Source organism: Urocitellus parryii, chromosome 3, assembly GCF_045843805.1.
Source record: "Urocitellus parryii isolate mUroPar1 chromosome 3, mUroPar1.hap1, whole genome shotgun sequence".
NCBI lineage: Eukaryota > Metazoa > Chordata > Mammalia > Rodentia > Sciuridae > Urocitellus > Urocitellus parryii.
The window spans coordinates 55,901,687-55,920,643 of NC_135533.1; the positions used below are offsets into that span (position 1 = coordinate 55,901,687).

The window sequence follows — 18,957 nt, forward strand, 5'->3', positions numbered from 1 at the left end:
TTTTTTCATGATACTGTGGGTTATCCCACAGTTCTTGTTGGGCTTGGCTGGTTCCTGTGGTCACTGGCAGTTCAGCTGGGACCGGAGGTCTAGGATGGCCTTGCTCACACTGCTGGTGGTGAGAAGGGGGTTGGTCTCCTTGCCCTCATCCTTCAGGAGGCTACCAGGCTCTTCACATGGAGATTCAAAAGCAGCAAGAGAGAGCAAGCCCAATGCACAAGCACTTTGCAAGCCTCCATTGTGCTGTGTTTGTGAATGTTCCAGTAGCCAAAGCAATTTACATGGTCAAGCCCAGATTCAAGGAGAGAGATCCATCTCTTGATGGGAGGAATAATAAAATCAGATTGCAAACGTGATTTTCATAAGGTGGTGAGAGGCATGGGAAGATTTGTGGTTGGTTGTGTTTGTTCTTTGGGTATCAATCATATTTTGCCTTTGCAAAAGTTCTTACAAAAACATATCATGGCTGCCATGAGAAGGTGCCTAGAAGACCTTCAGCCATGGAACTGTAACTGACCCCAGGCCCCAGCGGCTGTACTTTGAAATCTGTCCCTGGGTTTTGTAGTGAGGCCATGTACCAATGACTGAGTGGGACAGATATACTAAGATAGGCTCATTCTGTCCTTTGACAGCTGACTTTGGCTTCAGAACTCCTGATGGCCTCGTGAACATACCTTAGACTAACCATACAATCTAGAACATTTCCAACCACATTCCTTCCTCTTTCCTTCACTCAAGTCAGATTTGCATCATGGTCTAAAGACTCCCTTAGCCTCATCCAGCTGTCTGCCTGTTTTCTCCCACAGGCATTTCCCTCAGTAAAAGTCTTGCACATTTAGTCTTGTCTTGGCATCTGGTTTTCATACCCAGACTAACATGTTAAGTTTTATCCTCTGTCCCTCTCTCTGCAACCAAATTATGCCCCTTTTCCATTCTACAACCTCTCTTAACAGCTGCTAAAATGGGCTCTGGGCTCAGTAACTATGGAGCAAGGATGGCTTTGGGCTATGGAAGATAACTGGATTTGTTTGCTGGAGAGAAAGCAGTCGTACCTGAGTCTCCACTATGCCTCACTGGCAAAAATCCTATCTGTGTTTCAGCAGGAGTGGAAGCTGAGCATCCTTATTCCTGCATTGATCACACAATGCCATGGTACCATTCACAACTTAGAAAACACACCACTTATTAAATAGTAACTGCATGCTGTATTACTCTAAGCACTTTTAAAACACCAGTTCTAATGCCTTCATCTCCAAGAGGTCTGAACTCTGTCCTCATTTTACAGGTGAAGAAAGAGCGGTTCAAAGCAGTTTCAGGACTTGTCCAAGAAAGTTCATGCCCCTAGTTTTAGAGTCATTGTAAACTTTAAATTCCATCAGGGAATATCCAGGCCCACAGAGCAACGGCGTTCGGAGATCTGAGCCTTGATTACAACTCTGCAGAAGTCAGGAGATCTCACCATCTAAAGAATTCAGAAACCAGACCTTTCAAACCTTCCAAGTGTCTTGGGTTTTTAATTTTTATTTATCTACTATTAGCGTTATTATTATTGTTTGTGGCATTGTTTGAGATCGAACCTGGCATGTTCTTTCATTCTTCCCTGACTCTTGGTATTTCTCCCCTAAACGCATCACTTGGAAAGCCACTCCTTTTCATTCATCAATCCCTGCTTCAAAGGCAAGTGGCCTTAGCTCCCAATTGTCTGATCCCAGGTCCTTCCCAATGCAGAGGTGACTGAGCCCAGCGGAGTTCTCTATGGCCCCGCATTCTCCGCCTCTTGCTCACAAACAGCTTGCGAGGCGCTTTCAGCCAAGCGCCTGACGATTTACAACCTAAGTGGGGGCTGCCTCGGCGCCTTTGATGCCTTAGTGGGGCCCTGGGCTCATTCATCACCAGCCTGGGAAAGCCGCAGAGGCCTCGGTGCTAAGGGCTAAGAGCCCACAGGGCCCGCGGTGAGCAGCAGGGGGCGCCCGCCGCCTCCAGGCCACTCTCTGTCCTGGGTGCACAGCTACCTTCCAACCACCCCGTTGCTGCCGCTGGGTGCTGGCGCCCTACCTACCCACTCTTCTCGCTGCCCGCAGAAACTTCAAAAATCACAGTATTCAGAGACAAGGGTCAGAGACTGAGGCTGCTTCATTTCCGTTGTCCTTCCGTTTTGTTCTGCTTGTGAGCTTGGCTTTGCCATGGTTAGGATGGAGACTAAGGCTTAAGCGCAGGAGGAGGTGGTAATGCAGGCTCAGGGTTTCTCGGCCCTAATCTGTCCTCCTGAGCGGTGGGATGCACAGACTGAGCTCCTGGAGGGCAGACTTGCACTCCTGGGGCCCAGAGGAAGGGGCCCTTTTATTGTCTCCTCACATCTTGGCTTTCATAGCCCGACTGGGAATTACCCTCCCTCACAAGCTCAGAGGAGAGACTTGAGCATTGTTTAGAATTAGCTCCGGTAATAAATATCATTAGTCCAGTTACTGAGTTAGTGTTGGCCTTCAGGGCTAATTTGAAGAGAAGATAAGATCAAGAGCAGGACTCTGTATGGGCTTGCCTGGATGGTCTAGGGCATTCAAAATGTGATTTCATCAGCTAATTTGGAACACAGTTACCACCTCAGGGGATTTGAGACCACAGGAAGGCAGAATATGCAATGAATAGATACACACTGAAGGGAGGAAACAGGGAAGACTCCAGAAGATGCAAGCACTGGTATCCAGAATTCTTACTCCTTACCTGAAACCCCTACCTACCTCTCTGGGCAGGGGAACAAAGAAGAAAGGAGGAGGGCCTAGATGGGTGGGACAAGAGAGAGAAATTTCCCAAGATGTATTGGGACCACCGAGTGCTGGCATAGATTTAGATTTTCAAAGAAAGTGTGACTCTACAAATCATCCTTACTCCATCTCTAGAACCCAGACTTCTCTTAACTGAAGTTGGGTTCAATTTATGTACACAGTAGGGTCAAAATCCTGACTACCCATGGCAACCATTGCTATTCATCTAAGAGCCTCTGAGGTACAGGAATGCTTATGTTGGAGGTAGGAACCTGTCACATGATCTGGGCCTGTGACTGAGTTTAACAGGGTCTCAACAGGAAGCAGATGGCAAAATAGGAGAATTCTAAGAGGCTTAGTAAAGGGGTTGTTACCAAGGTACACAGAGAGGACATGTGAATTTCAGGGGATGTGCAATGCTTCAGGATATACTTCAGGATGTGCAATGCTAACCACCCTAGGCCCAGAGAAGCCAGTCGGGGAGCAGTTCCTGAAACCAGAACCCAGGGATGGAGAGTGCTGTATGCAGACTTATAGGATCTTCAGAAGGCAGAGGGATACACTCAGAGGACAGACAGAGAGACAGCCAGGGGACTGCACTGACTTCACTTTCTCCCTCTTTCTAAGGCTCCCCATTGGTCAACAGAAGATGGAAGGTAAGGAAGCCAGTTGGTACCCTGAGGTCAGCCTCCTGCCACATAGGGCAGGGTGGAGACTGGATCTGAATGATCAGATCAGGCAGGCATCCAGAACAGAGAACTGTTTTGATATCAAGGTTACACTGACTCTCTAGCACTATGTTGGGTATATCAACTGAGAGAACAGGGAATCATTCATAAGTGAAATAAAGGAATTTATGTTTTTGTTGATTACAACAATCTTTGTTTAGGATTTTTTGTCATTTGCATGGCATACTTATATATTGGGTCCAAAGTCACCTGGAACAAACTTGCAAAACTTGTTAAAGACTCAAGAGACTTTCCCCATGGGGACATCTGAAACAGAGACCTGCTCTGGTCTTCAGTCTTGCTCCAGATGCTCTGGTCTTCAGACCCTTGCTCCCTGCAAGGGTCACTGCTGAGATGCCTCCTCTAACTTGAGAAGGGCCCTCTTCAGACTCCCAAGAAACCAGTGACTTGCTAGTATAGAAAACACGGAGATAAGGCTAACCCAGGGAACTGCTGATCTTGTAGGGGAGTTTTGACAAAATAGCTAGTAGAAAGACAATAGTGTCCTCAAAAAGGCATACGGACCCAGAGTTACAAGGAAGTTTATTTTACAACTGTGAATAGATTGTGAGACAAAGAACAAATCAAACTATTCAAAATAACTCATATCCCACTTATATCTTCATTTTCCCCTTGTTTATATGCTATTAAGTGGTGTAAGGTGAATTAGATGCTTTGTTTTGTTTTACATAAGTACTTGGTTTGATTTATTTAAATGAGTAGTAGTACATTTCTCTGGGAGTTCCTAGTTACTAATGCTTAGTCTCTGGCATCTATTATAGCTGCTAACTAACAGCACCGTCTTGCCACTGGTAGCAATAAATAAAGAAAAGGCACAGTCCAGAGAGGGTCTAACAAGTCCCTCTGGTACTTTTTACCAACAGAGCAAAATAAAAAATAGTTCTTAACAGAGTTGGAAAGTGGAGAAGGGAAATAACAAAGAGGAAAGAAAATGAAGGGGAGGGAAGAGAAAGGAATGATGAGAAAAAGCCCTCTGAACAAAATCAGACAGTGCAAATGTACTTACTGTAATGGGCCATTTCCCCAAATGCCCATGTTTCCTTGCTTCCTCCTGAGAACATGGCAAAGAAGCCAAAAGGTCAAGGGCCACCCAAGAAGCAAATGCCCAGCACGAGTTTCAAAAGGTGAATACCTGAAGGTGAGCTTTCTGCACGTGGCAGGGTTGTCATTCACGTCTTCCACAACGAAGGTTATCTGGATGCGGTTCTCCTGGCCCCCAGAGGGTCTGTCCTTCACCAGAACTTCCACAGAAATGGTGGGATTCTGTCTTAATTCGCCTGCATCTCGGTCCATCCTCTGGGCCACATGGATTGTACCAGTCACTGAGAAGGCAAAGGTCAGAAGATGACCCTCTGAAGACAAGTGAAGAGTAAAGGAGTGGAGACCAGGAGAACTTTGGAGAAGGCTATGTTAACACGAGGGCTGACTTAAAGAATATTCTCTATTCAAATAGTTTTTAAATAAAACTTATATAAGTCCCCGTATTAGACATTTATTGGAATATCTAGAATTTTTCAGGGCCCCAGGCTCAGTCCTTTCCCATAGCTAACAGATTGTGGCAAATAGCTGACTCTAGTTTGACCCAGTGGGTTCTCTTATTGAGTAATTTGTATCTGAGAGACGTACCTGGGGGAATCAGTGAGGCTCACAGTAGATCTACAGGTAAAAGCCAGAACTCTAGCAGCCGAGGTCTCTGAAGCAGCACTGATTTACACTTTCCTAAGCCCTGTGTCCTCTTAATCAACTCCTTTTTCTGAAATACCCAGTATCTCTTTTCTTTTTCCTTTTTTCTATTAACTGGGGATTAACCACTGAGCTACATCCCAGTTCTTTTTTTTTTTTTTTTTTTGAGATTTTCTAAGGGTCTTGCTAAGTTGCTGAGGGTCTCACCAAGTTTCTGAGGTTGCTCTCAAACTTGCCATCCTCCGGCCTCAGTTGCCTGAGTCGCTGGGATTACAAGCATGCACCACCATATCCTGGCTCCCAGTATCCTTTCCATTGACGCCCCTACCGTTTTTCTTTTCTCATACTTAGTTTGCTTTGCCTTAGTTTCTGTTACTTGTAACCAGAGTACTTGGTTTGATTTATTTAAATTACTAGTAGTACAAAAACAAAGCAAACCCCCAAATGTGTGCTGGTTAAAAGTTCAATTTTGCAATACTTTTTAGAACAGAATTCTTTTGGGGGGAGGAGTTCCAGGGATTGAACCCAGGGACACTTAACCACTGAGACATAAACCTAACCCTTTTTATATTTTATTTGGAAACAGGTTCTCTTTGAGTTGCTTAGCATCTTGCTAAATTGCTGAAGCTGGCTTTGAATTTGCAATCCTTCTGCCCCAGCTTCCCTAGACGCTGGGATGACAGATGTGCGCCACCACGCCAGGGAGAACAGAATTCTTGACCATGATTGTCCTTCCTGTTAGCTGAGTGAGGTCCTCAATTCCAGGGCAGTGGGGTGTTCAGCCCAGTGATTTCCTTTGCCTGCCCACCCTGGGAATAGGTGTACTTTGCCCTAAAGCTTATGGGGTCAACAATGCATTGTTTTTCTGGGATTGTTCAAGGCACGTCTCCATAAATCATTATGTCCAGTGAAATACTTTGGGGAAATGTGCTCTGGATTTATGGAGGTGGTATAATCTACTAGTGACTCAGAGGTCAGGCTCTGGGGTCAGCTGGCTTGGACTGGTATTCTGCTTCACAACCTATGAGCAGTAAGACCTTGGACAAGTCACTTTACCTGTGCAGACCTCTCCCTAAGCCTCAGTTTCTCCTTCTGTAAAGTGTGAATTATGAAACTTTATTGGGTTGTGTTGAGTATTTGGGGTGGAATGCATGTAGAGCACTCAGCATAATGCCTAATATATATGAAGTATCCAGTGAAGGTAGCATTTACAGAAAGGAGAAACTCTCTTTCTCTGCACTAAGATACTCTGATTGGAAAATAACTCCCAGCAGTCTAGCAGATTGATCAAGAGAGACACTATTCAATATATTACCACTTACTATGTGTAGCTATTTACCACTTGACGTAGGGCTGGTCCTCACTGAGATGTGCTTGAAGTATACAACAAGCTTTCAAGAATTGGTACCAAAGAAAACAATCTAAAATAGCTCATTAATATCATCTCAATATTGATTACATGTTGAAATGATAATGTTGTGGATCTACTGAATTAAATAAAAATGCCATATTTAAAATTAACTTCACTTGCTTCTTTTTACTTTTTAACACTGTAGTTATAGAGATTTTTGAAATTACATATATTTTTTAAAAATATTTTTTAGTTGTTGATGTACCTTTATTTTTTTATGTATTTATATGTGGTGCTGAGGATCGAACCCAGTGCCTCACACATGCTAGGCAAATGCTCTGCCACTGAATCATAACCCCAGCCCCGAAATTACATATTTGATTTCATCCTATTTCAACACTGTACAGATTCACCCCTCCAAAGACTTCGGGGTACCTCAGGGTAGGTAACTTATGTATCCTCACATATCCACCTTCGTCGATCTGATGGGGTTTGGTGCACACTGCCCCACAATATAGCTCTTTGGCATCTGAGAAAACACCAGGAGTCGGAAGGCCTCTCTGACCCCCTCCTACCTTCCCCCTGAAGTAGGCCATAAGAGAGTTTTCTGACTATCCTCAGAAGTGGTCATAAGAGCTGGGTATGGTGGTGCACGCCTGTAATCCTAGCAGCTCGGGAGGCTGAGGCAGGAGGATTGTGAGTTGAAAGCAGCCTCAGCAATTTAGCAAGGTCTTAAGTAACTTAAGTAAAATATAAAAAAGGGCTGGGCATGTGGCTCAGTGGTTAAGCACCCCTGGGTTCAATCCCGGGTACAAAAAAACAAAAAAAAAAAAAAGCACTCATAAGACCTTCATTCCAGATACTCTACCCGTGCCCAGAGAAAAGAAGCACCCTTGTACTGGGAGACACAGACAGGTCAAGAAGGCTCTGAACCCAAGCCTTGCTCAGACCCCTCTGGCTTATTGTCATTGGATCCACACCTTTGCCCTCTTGCCCGAACTCACAACTGTTTGCTTCTTCATCCAACTTTGCACGCAAGTACAGTTTTCCCCTTATCTTTGAGTCTTCGTTTCTGAAGGTTCCTGAATTTTACTAAACTCACATTAAATAAATGTGTATGCCTTTTTTCCTGGTTAATCTGCCTTGTATAGGTATAGACAGATTATAGGGGTATCAATCATGAACCTACTGATGGGTGAGAAAAGAAATCTCCTCACCCTACAAAGGCAAAGGATGATGTAGCTGTCACCACTGGGTCCTATTTGGTTTCCACAACTCCTGTGTCAGCTGCTTTAAGACCTCTATTCCTTGGTCACTAAGGAGGACCCTAGACAAAAAGGCATGCCCCAGGCCAGAAGACAGAGAAAATATTGTAAGACCATCCAGAGGATGGAATTAGAGAATGCCCTTAGGGACAGTTGTTTGTGACTCACACTGGTTTATCACAAAGTAGTTGCCAACAGTAGTCATGCTGTAGAGAAGGTGGCCGGAAGAGCCTTCGTCATCAGGATCCTCAGCTGTGATATTGGCCACGATGGTTCCTACACTCAGTTCCTCCGGGATCGAGTACACTCTTGTTGGGCTAGAACAGAAATACAGCAGACACAGCTGATCTGCAGGGCATGGGAGGGTGCTGTCTGGGCGGTGGGTATTTTGGTTCGTGCTAAATATAGTACCACGCTGTTGAAGTTGCATCCACCCGCTTGGAGAGAGAACACAGCGCTGCAAGGAGGGGGTGACTGGCTTTTGTATTTCCAAAGATCACATCCCTGAGGATGCAAAGAAAGCGCCACACTGTTATTGCAACAATTTACACAGGCCACTGTCTCTGACTCGACACACGCCTGCCTGATGCCATTTCAGATCAGCCGTGGCATTAACATCTTTTAAAATAGAGACACAGCCCATCCAGCCATCTTCACCATCTTCTCTCCTCCCAATTTTTTTTATATTTATATTTTAGGTGTAGATGGACACAACACAATGCCTTTATTTTTATGTGGTGCTGAGGATTGAACCCGGGTCCCGCCCGTGCTAGGCAAGCACTCCACCGCTGAGCCACAACCCCAGCCCCCTCCCAATTTTTGTGCAGAAGTTGCCTGAAATTCTTTTAAAAATCCATCTGAACACAACATCTAGAACTGCTGGTTTCCTTCCTTGTGTCTGACTCCCATCCTATAAGGCTTCCTTTGCTCACTTTTTTCTTCCTTGTCTTTTTTTTTTTTTTTTTTTTTGGCCTGAGGATGTAGAATTTACACTAGAATCTTTCCAAGTTGCATTAATCATGAGGTCAAATCTCTGAACTGAAAAGTGAGTCCTCCTGGCAGGATATAAGTTCAGAGCACTGTTCTCCAAGGGACACTTCTTAAAAGATAACCCCAAATCGCCAACTTACCCATCTTCCTCAGACCTCCAATGCCTTCGTAAAGGGCCGGCAATAAGAAACATAGGTTGGGGCTGGGGGTGTGGCTCAGTGGTGGAGCGCTTGTCTAGCCTGTGTGAGGCACTGGGTTTGATTCTCAGCATCACATATAAGCAATTAAATAAATAAATAAGATCCATCGACTAATAAAAATATATTTTTTTTTAAAAAAGAAAGAAACAGGTTGGAAGTTTTAACTCTGTAATTGAGGTAAACTGAGCAGTTTTGAAGGCACCAAGGGGGCTTGTTGCTTAAAACAACTGCAGAAAGTTCCTTACAGAGGGAAAAACATTTCAGTGGGGCAAAGAGTCACCTCTGATTTCCCAGTTTCCTGTGTTGGCGTGTTGCCTCCTGGGCTCTTCTTTACCTCAGATCTACGTGACTGCGCTCATGTCAGAGTCAGACCCGCCTCACCATTCCCATCAAGAAGGCAGAGGCAGAGGAAGGAGAGACAAGGGGAACAGGGGCAGGCAGAGCAAGGCCAACCCAGGCACTCACACAGTCCTTCCCCACCAGGGGCCTCCCTGGGTCCTGGGTCCCCACCCTCCTCAGTGAGGGAGCCTCCTGTGGGGGCACCCCATCATCCCTGGACTGGGTTTCCCTGCCCGGTGTCCCCTGAGCAGACCCATTAATTAGTCTTCTCACTTACCTGCCACACACCCCTTCTCAGGGACATCTGTGACACGGACCACAGATGGGTCCAAAAATAGACAAAGTGGGTAGGGCTGAGGAAGCTGGGGTGGGGGCAGGAACCAAAATCAGAGGACAGAGGCAGTCACCCTATCTCCGGTAGCCAACTGAGCCCTCTGTCCATTCAGTGACAACACTGTTTTCCCCCTGGGACGCTCCTTCTTTTGTCACTGAGTAGTTCTGTTAATTCCTCACAAAGGGATCACTAAGACTCCTTGACACCTAGACTCACCCTGCTTCCCAGGCCACTCCCAGGACCAGCAGAGCCGGGGCCAACAGGGACTTCATTAGGATGCAGAGTCCAGGCTCAGCCACCCCAGACTGCTGAAGGACTATCAGAATGTTCACAGAATGTCCAGGGGAGAGGCATGCACTTTACAGTTTGAGAAGGACCTCTATTATTAGGTGTTGCCAGAGCTGATCACCACAGGGTCTCCGCCTGTCCCAGGACGTAGAGAAGACACCTTGGGAGGAAAACTCCCTTCCCCCACCCTCTGCCCTTCCTTTAGGCAGTGGTTCTAACTTGGTGACCGGGGTTCTATCTGGACACATTTGGGGTTGTCACAACTTGGGGAGGGAGCTACTCTTGATAGCTAAAGGGTAAGAGCCAGATTCTGCGGAACATTCTACAGTACACAGGACAGGCCTGCCTTAAAGAGGTATCTGGCTCTGAATGCCGGTGGCACACTGTTAAATCCCCCTCGGAAGGTTCCTCTGGTTCATGCTGGGAGAGCAGGCCCCGTGAAGGGGCTGGTTAGGCTACAAATGATGGTTCCTCAGGTCAAACGGCCTCTCCTCGGCTGCCCTGATCGTCAGTTTGAAAGAAGACAAAAATCTTTGATCTATTTGATTTGGGATCCAAGATCCAGCTCCATTCAAAATATCATTCAACATCAAGGCCTGGGAAGGTTCAGATCTATACAAAGCGGACTGGTAAAGCTCTGGTACCAATTACATTCTCATACCCTCTTCCCCATAACCTCTGATCACTAGAGCCTGGGCAAGGGGTAGGTGGGTACCTGTGGTCACAGTGACAGGACAGGGTGGGAATTCTGGGTGACACAGGATGGCTTCGTCCCTATGAGTCAGTACTCATTAAGTGCTTGAAGTGTTCATGGCATGGCCAGGCACCGGGTAAAAGAAGACCCAGAGTGAATATGAAAGAAATGTGTGTTTGGGGGTTGGGGGCAGGGGTAAGGCAAGGGAGTCCTACCTGCTGACACCTAAAATAAAGCACTCTGCAAAAATAGCAAGCACTGAGCACCTGTAAAGAGTAAATATGTCAGGTACTTTTATAATAAAGTGCTCAACTTTAATAATGACAGGCTTCTGGAGTACACATCATGAGTCCACGAAGCATTTAGACATTTGTCACCACACAGGGATGAAATGGTGAGACACTTTCAACCACAGAAACAGCACTTGCTTTCGATGCAATTAATAAATTGCAGGCGCTTAACAAATAAGGAAGGTAGAAGGGCAGTTTCTATGTTTTATGTCTCTGTGTCACATTCAAACTCAATGCACTTGAGTCAGTTGGAAGATTTAGTTTTATTAATCCAGAATTAAATGATTTATGGTCAGTGCTAGCTCTAGTTTGGGGGGACAGGAAAATCAGAAGTCCAAGGGAATCCTCTAAGCCCCCAGGTCAGCACTTAGTCCAACACCATGCAGATCCTTTGACATTGTGGATGGCTTAAAGATGAGGTAGCTTATAATTGAACATCCTGGGCAGAGCTGGGCAGTGATCTGGCCCATACCCTCTTTTTGGAGGGCAGGCTCCTAGAGACTCACCCTCCACTGACCACTGAAATAAAGGGAACTAATTAAAGAAAATTACAGAGTCCCACAGCCAATAGTCTCCACCCAGGGATGAAACCTAATAGGTTCATCTCTCAAACCACATACAAGAACCATGGAGATTCAGGTTGACCTCAGGGGCTGGGGTGGGGGGTGGGCAAACCAGCCAAGGTCAATTTCTCTCCCTGCTAAGGCCAATTGCTACATTCTAGAAGACATAGTACAAATCAGATGATTTACAAACTCTGCCCCTAAGGAGAACTTATTTTTCCTTTTGAAATCCTATTAATCTGCTTCTCCATCTCATAGACTCGACACCTGGGGATGGCACCAAAGAACGCAATGACGCCAGGCACAGTGGCACACGCCTGTTGTAATCCCAGCGGCTTGGGAGGCTGAAACAGGAGGATCATGAGTTGAAAGCCAGCCTCAGCAAAAGCAAGATGCTGAGCAACTCAGTGAGACCCTGTATCTAAATAAAAGACAAAATAGGGTGGGGATTTGGTTCAGTGGTCGAGTGGCCCTGAGTTCAATCCTCTGTAATAACAACAAAAGAGAATACAGTGGTTCCAGCTCCACAGCCTTCACCTTCCTCCTGGGGTTTCTGAGGAAGCCACAGAACTGTGTTGGCTAGGATCTTAGCCTGAGGCCCAGCTGGGATGTCACAGCTACTTATGCACTGACTGGTGTGTGCATCTGGAACAACCCATCAGTGGAAATGCAGTGTGCTTTCCTGAGCCTGACTCGGCAATAGGCACCGATGCGAAGCATTATGTGGGAAGCATTATTGTCTGCTGCTGTCACCTCCATGTTGACCCCCAGACACTGGGCTGTGGACAGAGGTTCACATCCAGAAGGTTCACAATTGTGGTGATTTACAAAGTGGCACTGGCTTAGCCCGAGAATGTAGTAGCCTCAATACCTCCCAATCTTAGAATATTTTTGTAAGCACTCTACCTGGCTTTAAAAAATATACTTTTATTTAATTTTATTTGAAATTGACAAATACTACGTGTATCCTAATCACTTTTTGTTGGTAGAATATCCTGTGCTGAATTATTCTCAGCCAGTCATGCAGTTAATACGCAGGCAGGTGATTTTTCCATTTTCCTTATAGATTGCTTCTGTGCCCATCTCAGGTACTGGGGCAGGCAGACTCTCTATAATTAAAAAGTCAGACTCTGAGTCCCATTTTCCTTTCCTGCATCCCCAACTACCACAGGCTCTGGGCCTTCCAGCTCTGGGCCGGATGGTACCAGACCCACTGCCGTAACCTGCCCTGCTGGAAGTGCCTACCTGCCCCACCTTGGCTGTGGACACAGCCAGAAGTCTTTCTGGATTCACCAGGGCAGGAAGAAACTTTGAGTGCCTTAGGCACCGAGGACACACTCTAAGAGTAGGCTTTATGGAGTCCTGATGATATATGCTCCAGGATTCTGCTATTATTAACATGAAACACTTATTGTACAAGTTATCTGCCTTATATTGATCTTCTACATGTGCACAGTGACAAGCCACAAACTAGTCATTGCATCCAGCCCCTAATCCTCTCCCTATCATGTCCACAGTCCCACGGTGCGTGTGAGTGTGGGATACTGAAGGCACAGGGAGCCACGGTGGAGAATGGAAGTCCAGATGCCCAGATAAAAGACACTGAAGATCTTGTGCCTCTTGTCTCTCCTTGAGGCCAGAGCAAAGGGCATCTCTCTGTCTTGTGATAAATATGTCCAAGGAGGCTTGAAAGTCAGTGCCTGTTGCCCAGAGAGCCCTGCATACCCTCAGGCCTACCTGGTAAAGCGAGGGATCTCATCATTGATGTTCACTATGGTCAGCCGGAGCGTCGTGGAGGCTTTGAGGCCTCCGCTATCCCTCACTTCCACAATGAGGTGGCAGCTGTGGGGGAAACCGTGCAAGTAAGAGAGTCAAGCTTTTCTGACATTACAACAAAGAGAGTGGGAGAGAATGGAATGGGAGGAGTGAGGCAAGAATCTGTCCCCTTTCTGGCCACCTCCTCCTTATGCCCTTGCAGCCATTAGACCTGCTATGCTGGCCCTCTCTACCCGGCTCTGAAAGCCCACTCCCCCATTTCTCCTTCTGTGATTGCTCTTCCCAGCCACCACCTCTAGGATGGACATGTGCTCAAGCCAGCCAAGCTGGGCCCTCAGTCTCCTGGTTCCTCTCACTGTCCCTGCCAAGTGTCTATCCTGCTTGAGAGGAACCAGGCCCCCATGGCATAAGTAATACCTTAGCTCTCACGATAGGTGCGAGGCCAGGAGCCTTACCTGGCTCACCCAAGGCCATGGTTATCATTCTGAAGCCCAGCCTCTCCTCTGAGCCTGCTCCTCCCACTCTGTGGTCCTCCCACTCTGTGGTCCTCCCACTCTGTGGTCCTCCCGCTGGCCAGCCCCTTCCTGGACAGCTGCCTCTCAAATGAGACTGGATTCTGAGCATCCTCCTGATGTGTGGGCGCCCATACTGTCATTCTTCCTGTCTGGAGAGGATGGTTCTGGACAGGCAAGACACCTTCCAGGCAATCTCCTCATCTGCTCTTCCTTGGGTTCAAGGTCCACGGAACTCACAGTGAAGCAGCAGCCGGCTCAGGGCCCTGGCTGCCTTTAGGTAGCACATGGCTGCTTCCTCACTTTTTCTTTGCCCCTCAGCTAAACCCCACTTGAAGGAAGGTCTTTGGCGTGCTACCTGTTGTGTCCTGCTTCGAAGTCCAATTCCGTCGTGGAGAAGATGGTGCCGTTAGCAGACATTCCAAAGTTATTTGAGGAAGAAATCAAGAAATACTAAAAAATGAGGGGGAAAGTAGAATTAAACCAGCACATGGGTACACCTTTCTTCGGATGGGTTTGTTTGGTTCCCATTTTATAGTCTTGGCCCTTGGAGCATTTTTGATGAGTCAGGATGAGCCCAAACAGGCAGTTCTCACACTTAGCTGCTGAACATAAGGGCGTCCAGATTTGCTGGCCTGAGCCTCTGGCTCTAACTGACCACATCCTGAGAGGCTGGTCATTGGAACCTGCAAGGATACAAAGGGCCCTGGCTGGGCAGGCTCTGCTGAGTCCAGTCTCCTTATCCCCATGATTATATTCTCACTTCTGCTTCCAGACAATGCCTGGCTTTGATTCTGTCTTTAACCAACACTGTCTAAGAACACCTACCATCCACTAAATAACAGGACTATGCCAAAGTAAATAAGACCTTCTCTCCTAAAAGACCTTGTGGTATAAAAGGGTACAAAAATGTACACAAGCAGCAGTCGTTGAAATGATGACGGAGTCAAGGAAAAGACAAGTGTGACCTGAGAAGGAAATTGAGCAGTGCTTAGAGCCCAGGTTGGAGCCCGGGTTGGGACTATAAAAGAACTATTTTTAAATCTCATTCTGGTGGCCTTGTGACTTCATTCTGGTGAAGTCCTTGTCACATCTGTAGGTAGTGAGAACCTTTGTCAACCATGGCCCCCAGAGTCCAGGCAGCTCTCCTGATAAATTCCCTGCTCAGAACCCTTTGGTCTGATGGAAACACACGAGCTCATGTGCACAAGGGCAATCCCAAATCCCACAGGAGGACCATGGCTGTGCTACCCTTGGGTGCTCATCGAGATTGCTTCCTTGCCCAGACAGTGGAGTCAAGGAAAGAGGGAAAGGGCCGGACAAGAAGAGCTGGGTGCAAATTCTGGGACAAGTCCCTTCCTTGCTGTAACTCAAGGATAATACCACCAATTGCTCCTCTGTGTTCCTGGCAGGATTAAATGAGGTTGTGCACTATAAAATATGAAGGGCTGCAGCAACATTTGAGACTTACATGTTTATATCCATTTGTTCCAAAGGGCTTTAGGGTTAGAAAGGTTCATTAATTCCTGCTAGGATGAGGAATGATCTATCCTCAAGGCCTTAGATCTCTGGAACAGATAATCAGTGGAGGTTTTGTAACCAGAGCCATAGCCCCTGAAGTCTAGAATCAAAGGAAATACTGGCCAAGGTTTCCAACCCAACGATTTTCTGTGTGATTGCTGCTGAGCTCCCAGTATGAGAAGAGAGAACACAGAAAATAGATTAAAAGTCTCCTTTGGGGCCAGTATAAGGCTTTTAAACCATCTTTTAAAAGTATTTACTTTCTATTTATTATTTCATAATCTTTTTCTAGTTATAATGAAGATACTTTTTAATACAAAGATTGGGAAAGATGGAAAAGTATCTAAAAGACTAAATATAAGTCATTTATAAAATCTCATCATTTTGATGAATAATCTTTCATTCTTTTCTGTGCAAACATAGTCACTTCAAAATCTTGAGGTGATGTTCTCATCAAAATAGTAATATCTTTCTCTTTGCATTGATGTATCAAGCAACTCCTCCTATGCCTGAGACTTATTTTGTAACTTAATGATGGCATAGAAATGTCCTATAAGGGTTTATTTTACTAAGACTTTCTAGCTGGTCACTTAGATGTTTCCTGCCTGTTTTTATGAGGAAACATTTGGGCAATACCAAGGAGAATTCATTTCCCCGAAACTCTCAGATAATATAAACCCCTTGGCTGCCCTCTGTTGCAGCCCAAGGTCCCCACCAACTGCCCAGTTCTCTCTCTGGGCAGCTATTCCTGGGTCTGCAGCTGTCCACATGCAGAACAGTTCTGTGTCTTTGAGCTGAGCCTTCTCTGCAGAGAATCCTCACATATTCACAAATTAGAGGCTCCAGTTCATTGCGTTGAAGGACAAAGTTTTAGAGGCCATTTACTATAGGGGTACCATTTACCATATGCACCTGAATCAGATGTCTTTCCACATATATTTTGCATGCTCTAAAAGATGAGTTGGCGCCAGCAGGAACGGTCTTGGGATACAGAGATGACAGACAGGCCCTTATGGTCAACTGAGGGAATAGAATAGATGTGGGAGAGGGACTCCAAGATGGATAAATATAGGATATGATGGGGATAGAGGAAAAGGTCTCAGAGTCATCTGAAATAAGGGTCACAAATTGGGGCAGTGAAGCCAGATGTAAAGATAGGCAGTTAGTGTAGTTAGGGTCAGATATCGAGTCCAATAAAGAAAATAGAGACCATATGGGAAAATGGAGTCTGATCTGAGCCTGGGAAAACCAGAACAACAACTGGGGAAATTGAAATGTTAATGTCCCCAAGGCCCCCTGGACTGTCCTAAAGAACTATTAATGAAGTAGCTCCCACAAAACAGGGAGATGCTAATCAAACCACCCTAGGCCCTTCCTGCCCAGAACTCTCCTCCCAGCCCCATTGGTCCACCTGTTTCCCACCTTTTGCCCTCCCACCTGCATCCCCACCACTTGTAGGACAGAGGGAAATAAAGGACAGGAATGTGGGAGGACAAAAGAAAACCTTAGATATAAAAAAGGGAAGACCTCCCCTTTCTAAGGATTTTGCCTTTCGGGTCCCCTTCTTCCTCCTGGGGGATGTCTGTTCTGCTGTTCTATAATAAAGCCTTTCCCTTTCCACTCTACACTTGCCTCCTTCCCTTTCCACTCTACACTTGCCTCCGGGTGCTTCTCTGGTGTTATACTTCAGCATTTGGGGAAGCAAGGACTCTTCATGGTAAACAGCGGTGACAGGAGTAAGGTAAATTCAGTGATTCTGGAGCCAGACTTCCTGGATTGAATCCTGGTTCCACCGTTTTACAGCTCTGTGGGTTTGTGCTAAGAGTAATGTCCTAGGGCCTGCCCCAGGTAAAGTGCTAGAACAGTGCTTGGCAAGTGGTACCCACAGCAAACATTAACTACAGCTGTCCCAGGTGAGGTGAAGTTCTCTGCAGAAGCTGCCTCTGCACTGAAGAGCCTGAAGACTGACCTCGGTGCACCAGGACTTCATGACTGGAGAGACAGGATGTTGCAGACCAAGAGCCAAAGGCCAAAGTTATCTTGGGTTACCTTTAGTCCCATTTTTTTTTTTTTTTGGTAGTAGGGATTGAACCTGGGGTGTTTATCCCCTAAACCAAATCCTCAGCCCCTTTTCATTTTTTTTTCTATTGAGACAGGTTTTCACTAAGTTGCTTGGGTCTCGCTACGTTGCTGAGGCTGGCCTCAAACTTGCTATCCTCCTGCCTCAGTTTCCTAAGTCAGTGGGATTCCAGGCCTGTGCCACCACATTCAGCCTTTAGTCCCTTTTAATAGCCATTCCCTATCAACCTCTATATCTGAGTTGGCATGCTCGTGACTACTTGATAAAACTCCTGGGATATAAGTTTGGTAGACCTCTGGCCTCCACCAACCCTAAAGCCAAGAATGCCATAACATCCGAATCCTGGAAAAGATTTTCCCACCTCGTTAAAGAGGACATCTGAATCTTATGAAAGATCTCCCTGCCTCTTTGTAGTCCCTTGATGATCCCACCTACTTTCTTTTGTGATTATAAGTTGAGTAACTTCTTCTGCAGAAGAACCATATCCTTCTGGCTAGGTTGAATGTGTGTTCCTGGTCCAAGGTCACTCCTATATGACTCAGAATAAATTCTTTTCTTATTTCCTTAAAGCAGAGTTATTTTCTGTTAACACTCATTAGAAGGTTAAAATCTTGGGTTGGGGATGTAGCTTAGTGGTAGAGCCCTTGAGAGGCCCCTATATTTGATCCCCATATTGCAAAAAAAGGAGGCCCTGAGTGAAAGGGCTTCATTGGATTCATAGCTATATTCCCTGCAGATGATGGTGGCTGGCACATAACAGATGCTTAATAAGTATTTACTAAGTGTTCAGTATTGGGGTTTTCTTCTACAGGACACCTTAGAAACTCTTAAAATAACAATGAAAAACCATCCTGCCAAACACTACTTAAAAATCTGTTCCAATGTGGTAATGCTAGATGTGGCTATGAAATCTTTCCCAGCTTGGCCTACAATTTCTTTTTCTTTCTTTTTTTTTTTTTTAAAGAAAGAGTGAGAGAGAGGGAGAGAGAGAGAGAATTTTAATATTTATTTTTTAGCATTTGGCGGACACAACATCTTTGTTTGTATGTGGTGCTGAGGATCGAACCCGAGCCGCACACATGCCAGGCGAGCGCGCTACCACTTGAGCCACATCCCCAGCTTGGCCTACAATTTCAACAACTTACGTGGAAAGGAAAGAGAGAAAGCAGAAAAGAAAGAGCAACTGATAGAAAGGGTATGGAGAACCATAGAGCCAGAGGCAAGAGAATATTCTTCTTAATTTCTGTTAAGAGGCTGATTTCTCGGAATCTTGATATTTTTTTTTTCCTTTTTTGTATTAGTGCCAGGCTAATTTCTTTTCTCCCTGAACCTTCACGCTTTGTTCGTGGGAATAGCACTTTTGTACTTAGAAAGGAGATAATATCCATAGACTAAAAATATTGTGTCATGTGGCCATTTGCCAGGAACTTGGTAAGGCTTTCTGCAAAACCTGGCATTCTCTCCCCCTTTTTAAAGGCTTGTTTAATCAAAGTTGCTCCCTTGATATTCATTCTTGGAAAACAGAAATTAAATAGAATGTAAAGCCAACGCAGCCCCTCT

At 45.7% G+C, this 18,957-nt stretch overlaps 1 protein-coding gene across 1 annotated transcript in view; it reads right to left on the minus strand.

Moving 5' to 3' along the window:
- The window catches only part of Cdhr3 (cadherin related family member 3), a 69,177-nt gene that overhangs the window by 25,453 nt on the left and 24,767 nt on the right, over nt 1-18,957 (minus strand). The window contains exons 5-8 of the mRNA XM_077796718.1: nt 14,155-14,249; nt 13,246-13,350; nt 7,979-8,127; nt 4,644-4,833 (exon numbers count right to left, since the gene is read on the minus strand). Of these exons, the coding sequence (XP_077652844.1) occupies nt 4,644-4,833; nt 7,979-8,127; nt 13,246-13,350; nt 14,155-14,249 (539 nt within the window). The remainder of the gene's footprint in view (nt 1-4,643; nt 4,834-7,978; nt 8,128-13,245; nt 13,351-14,154; nt 14,250-18,957) is intronic.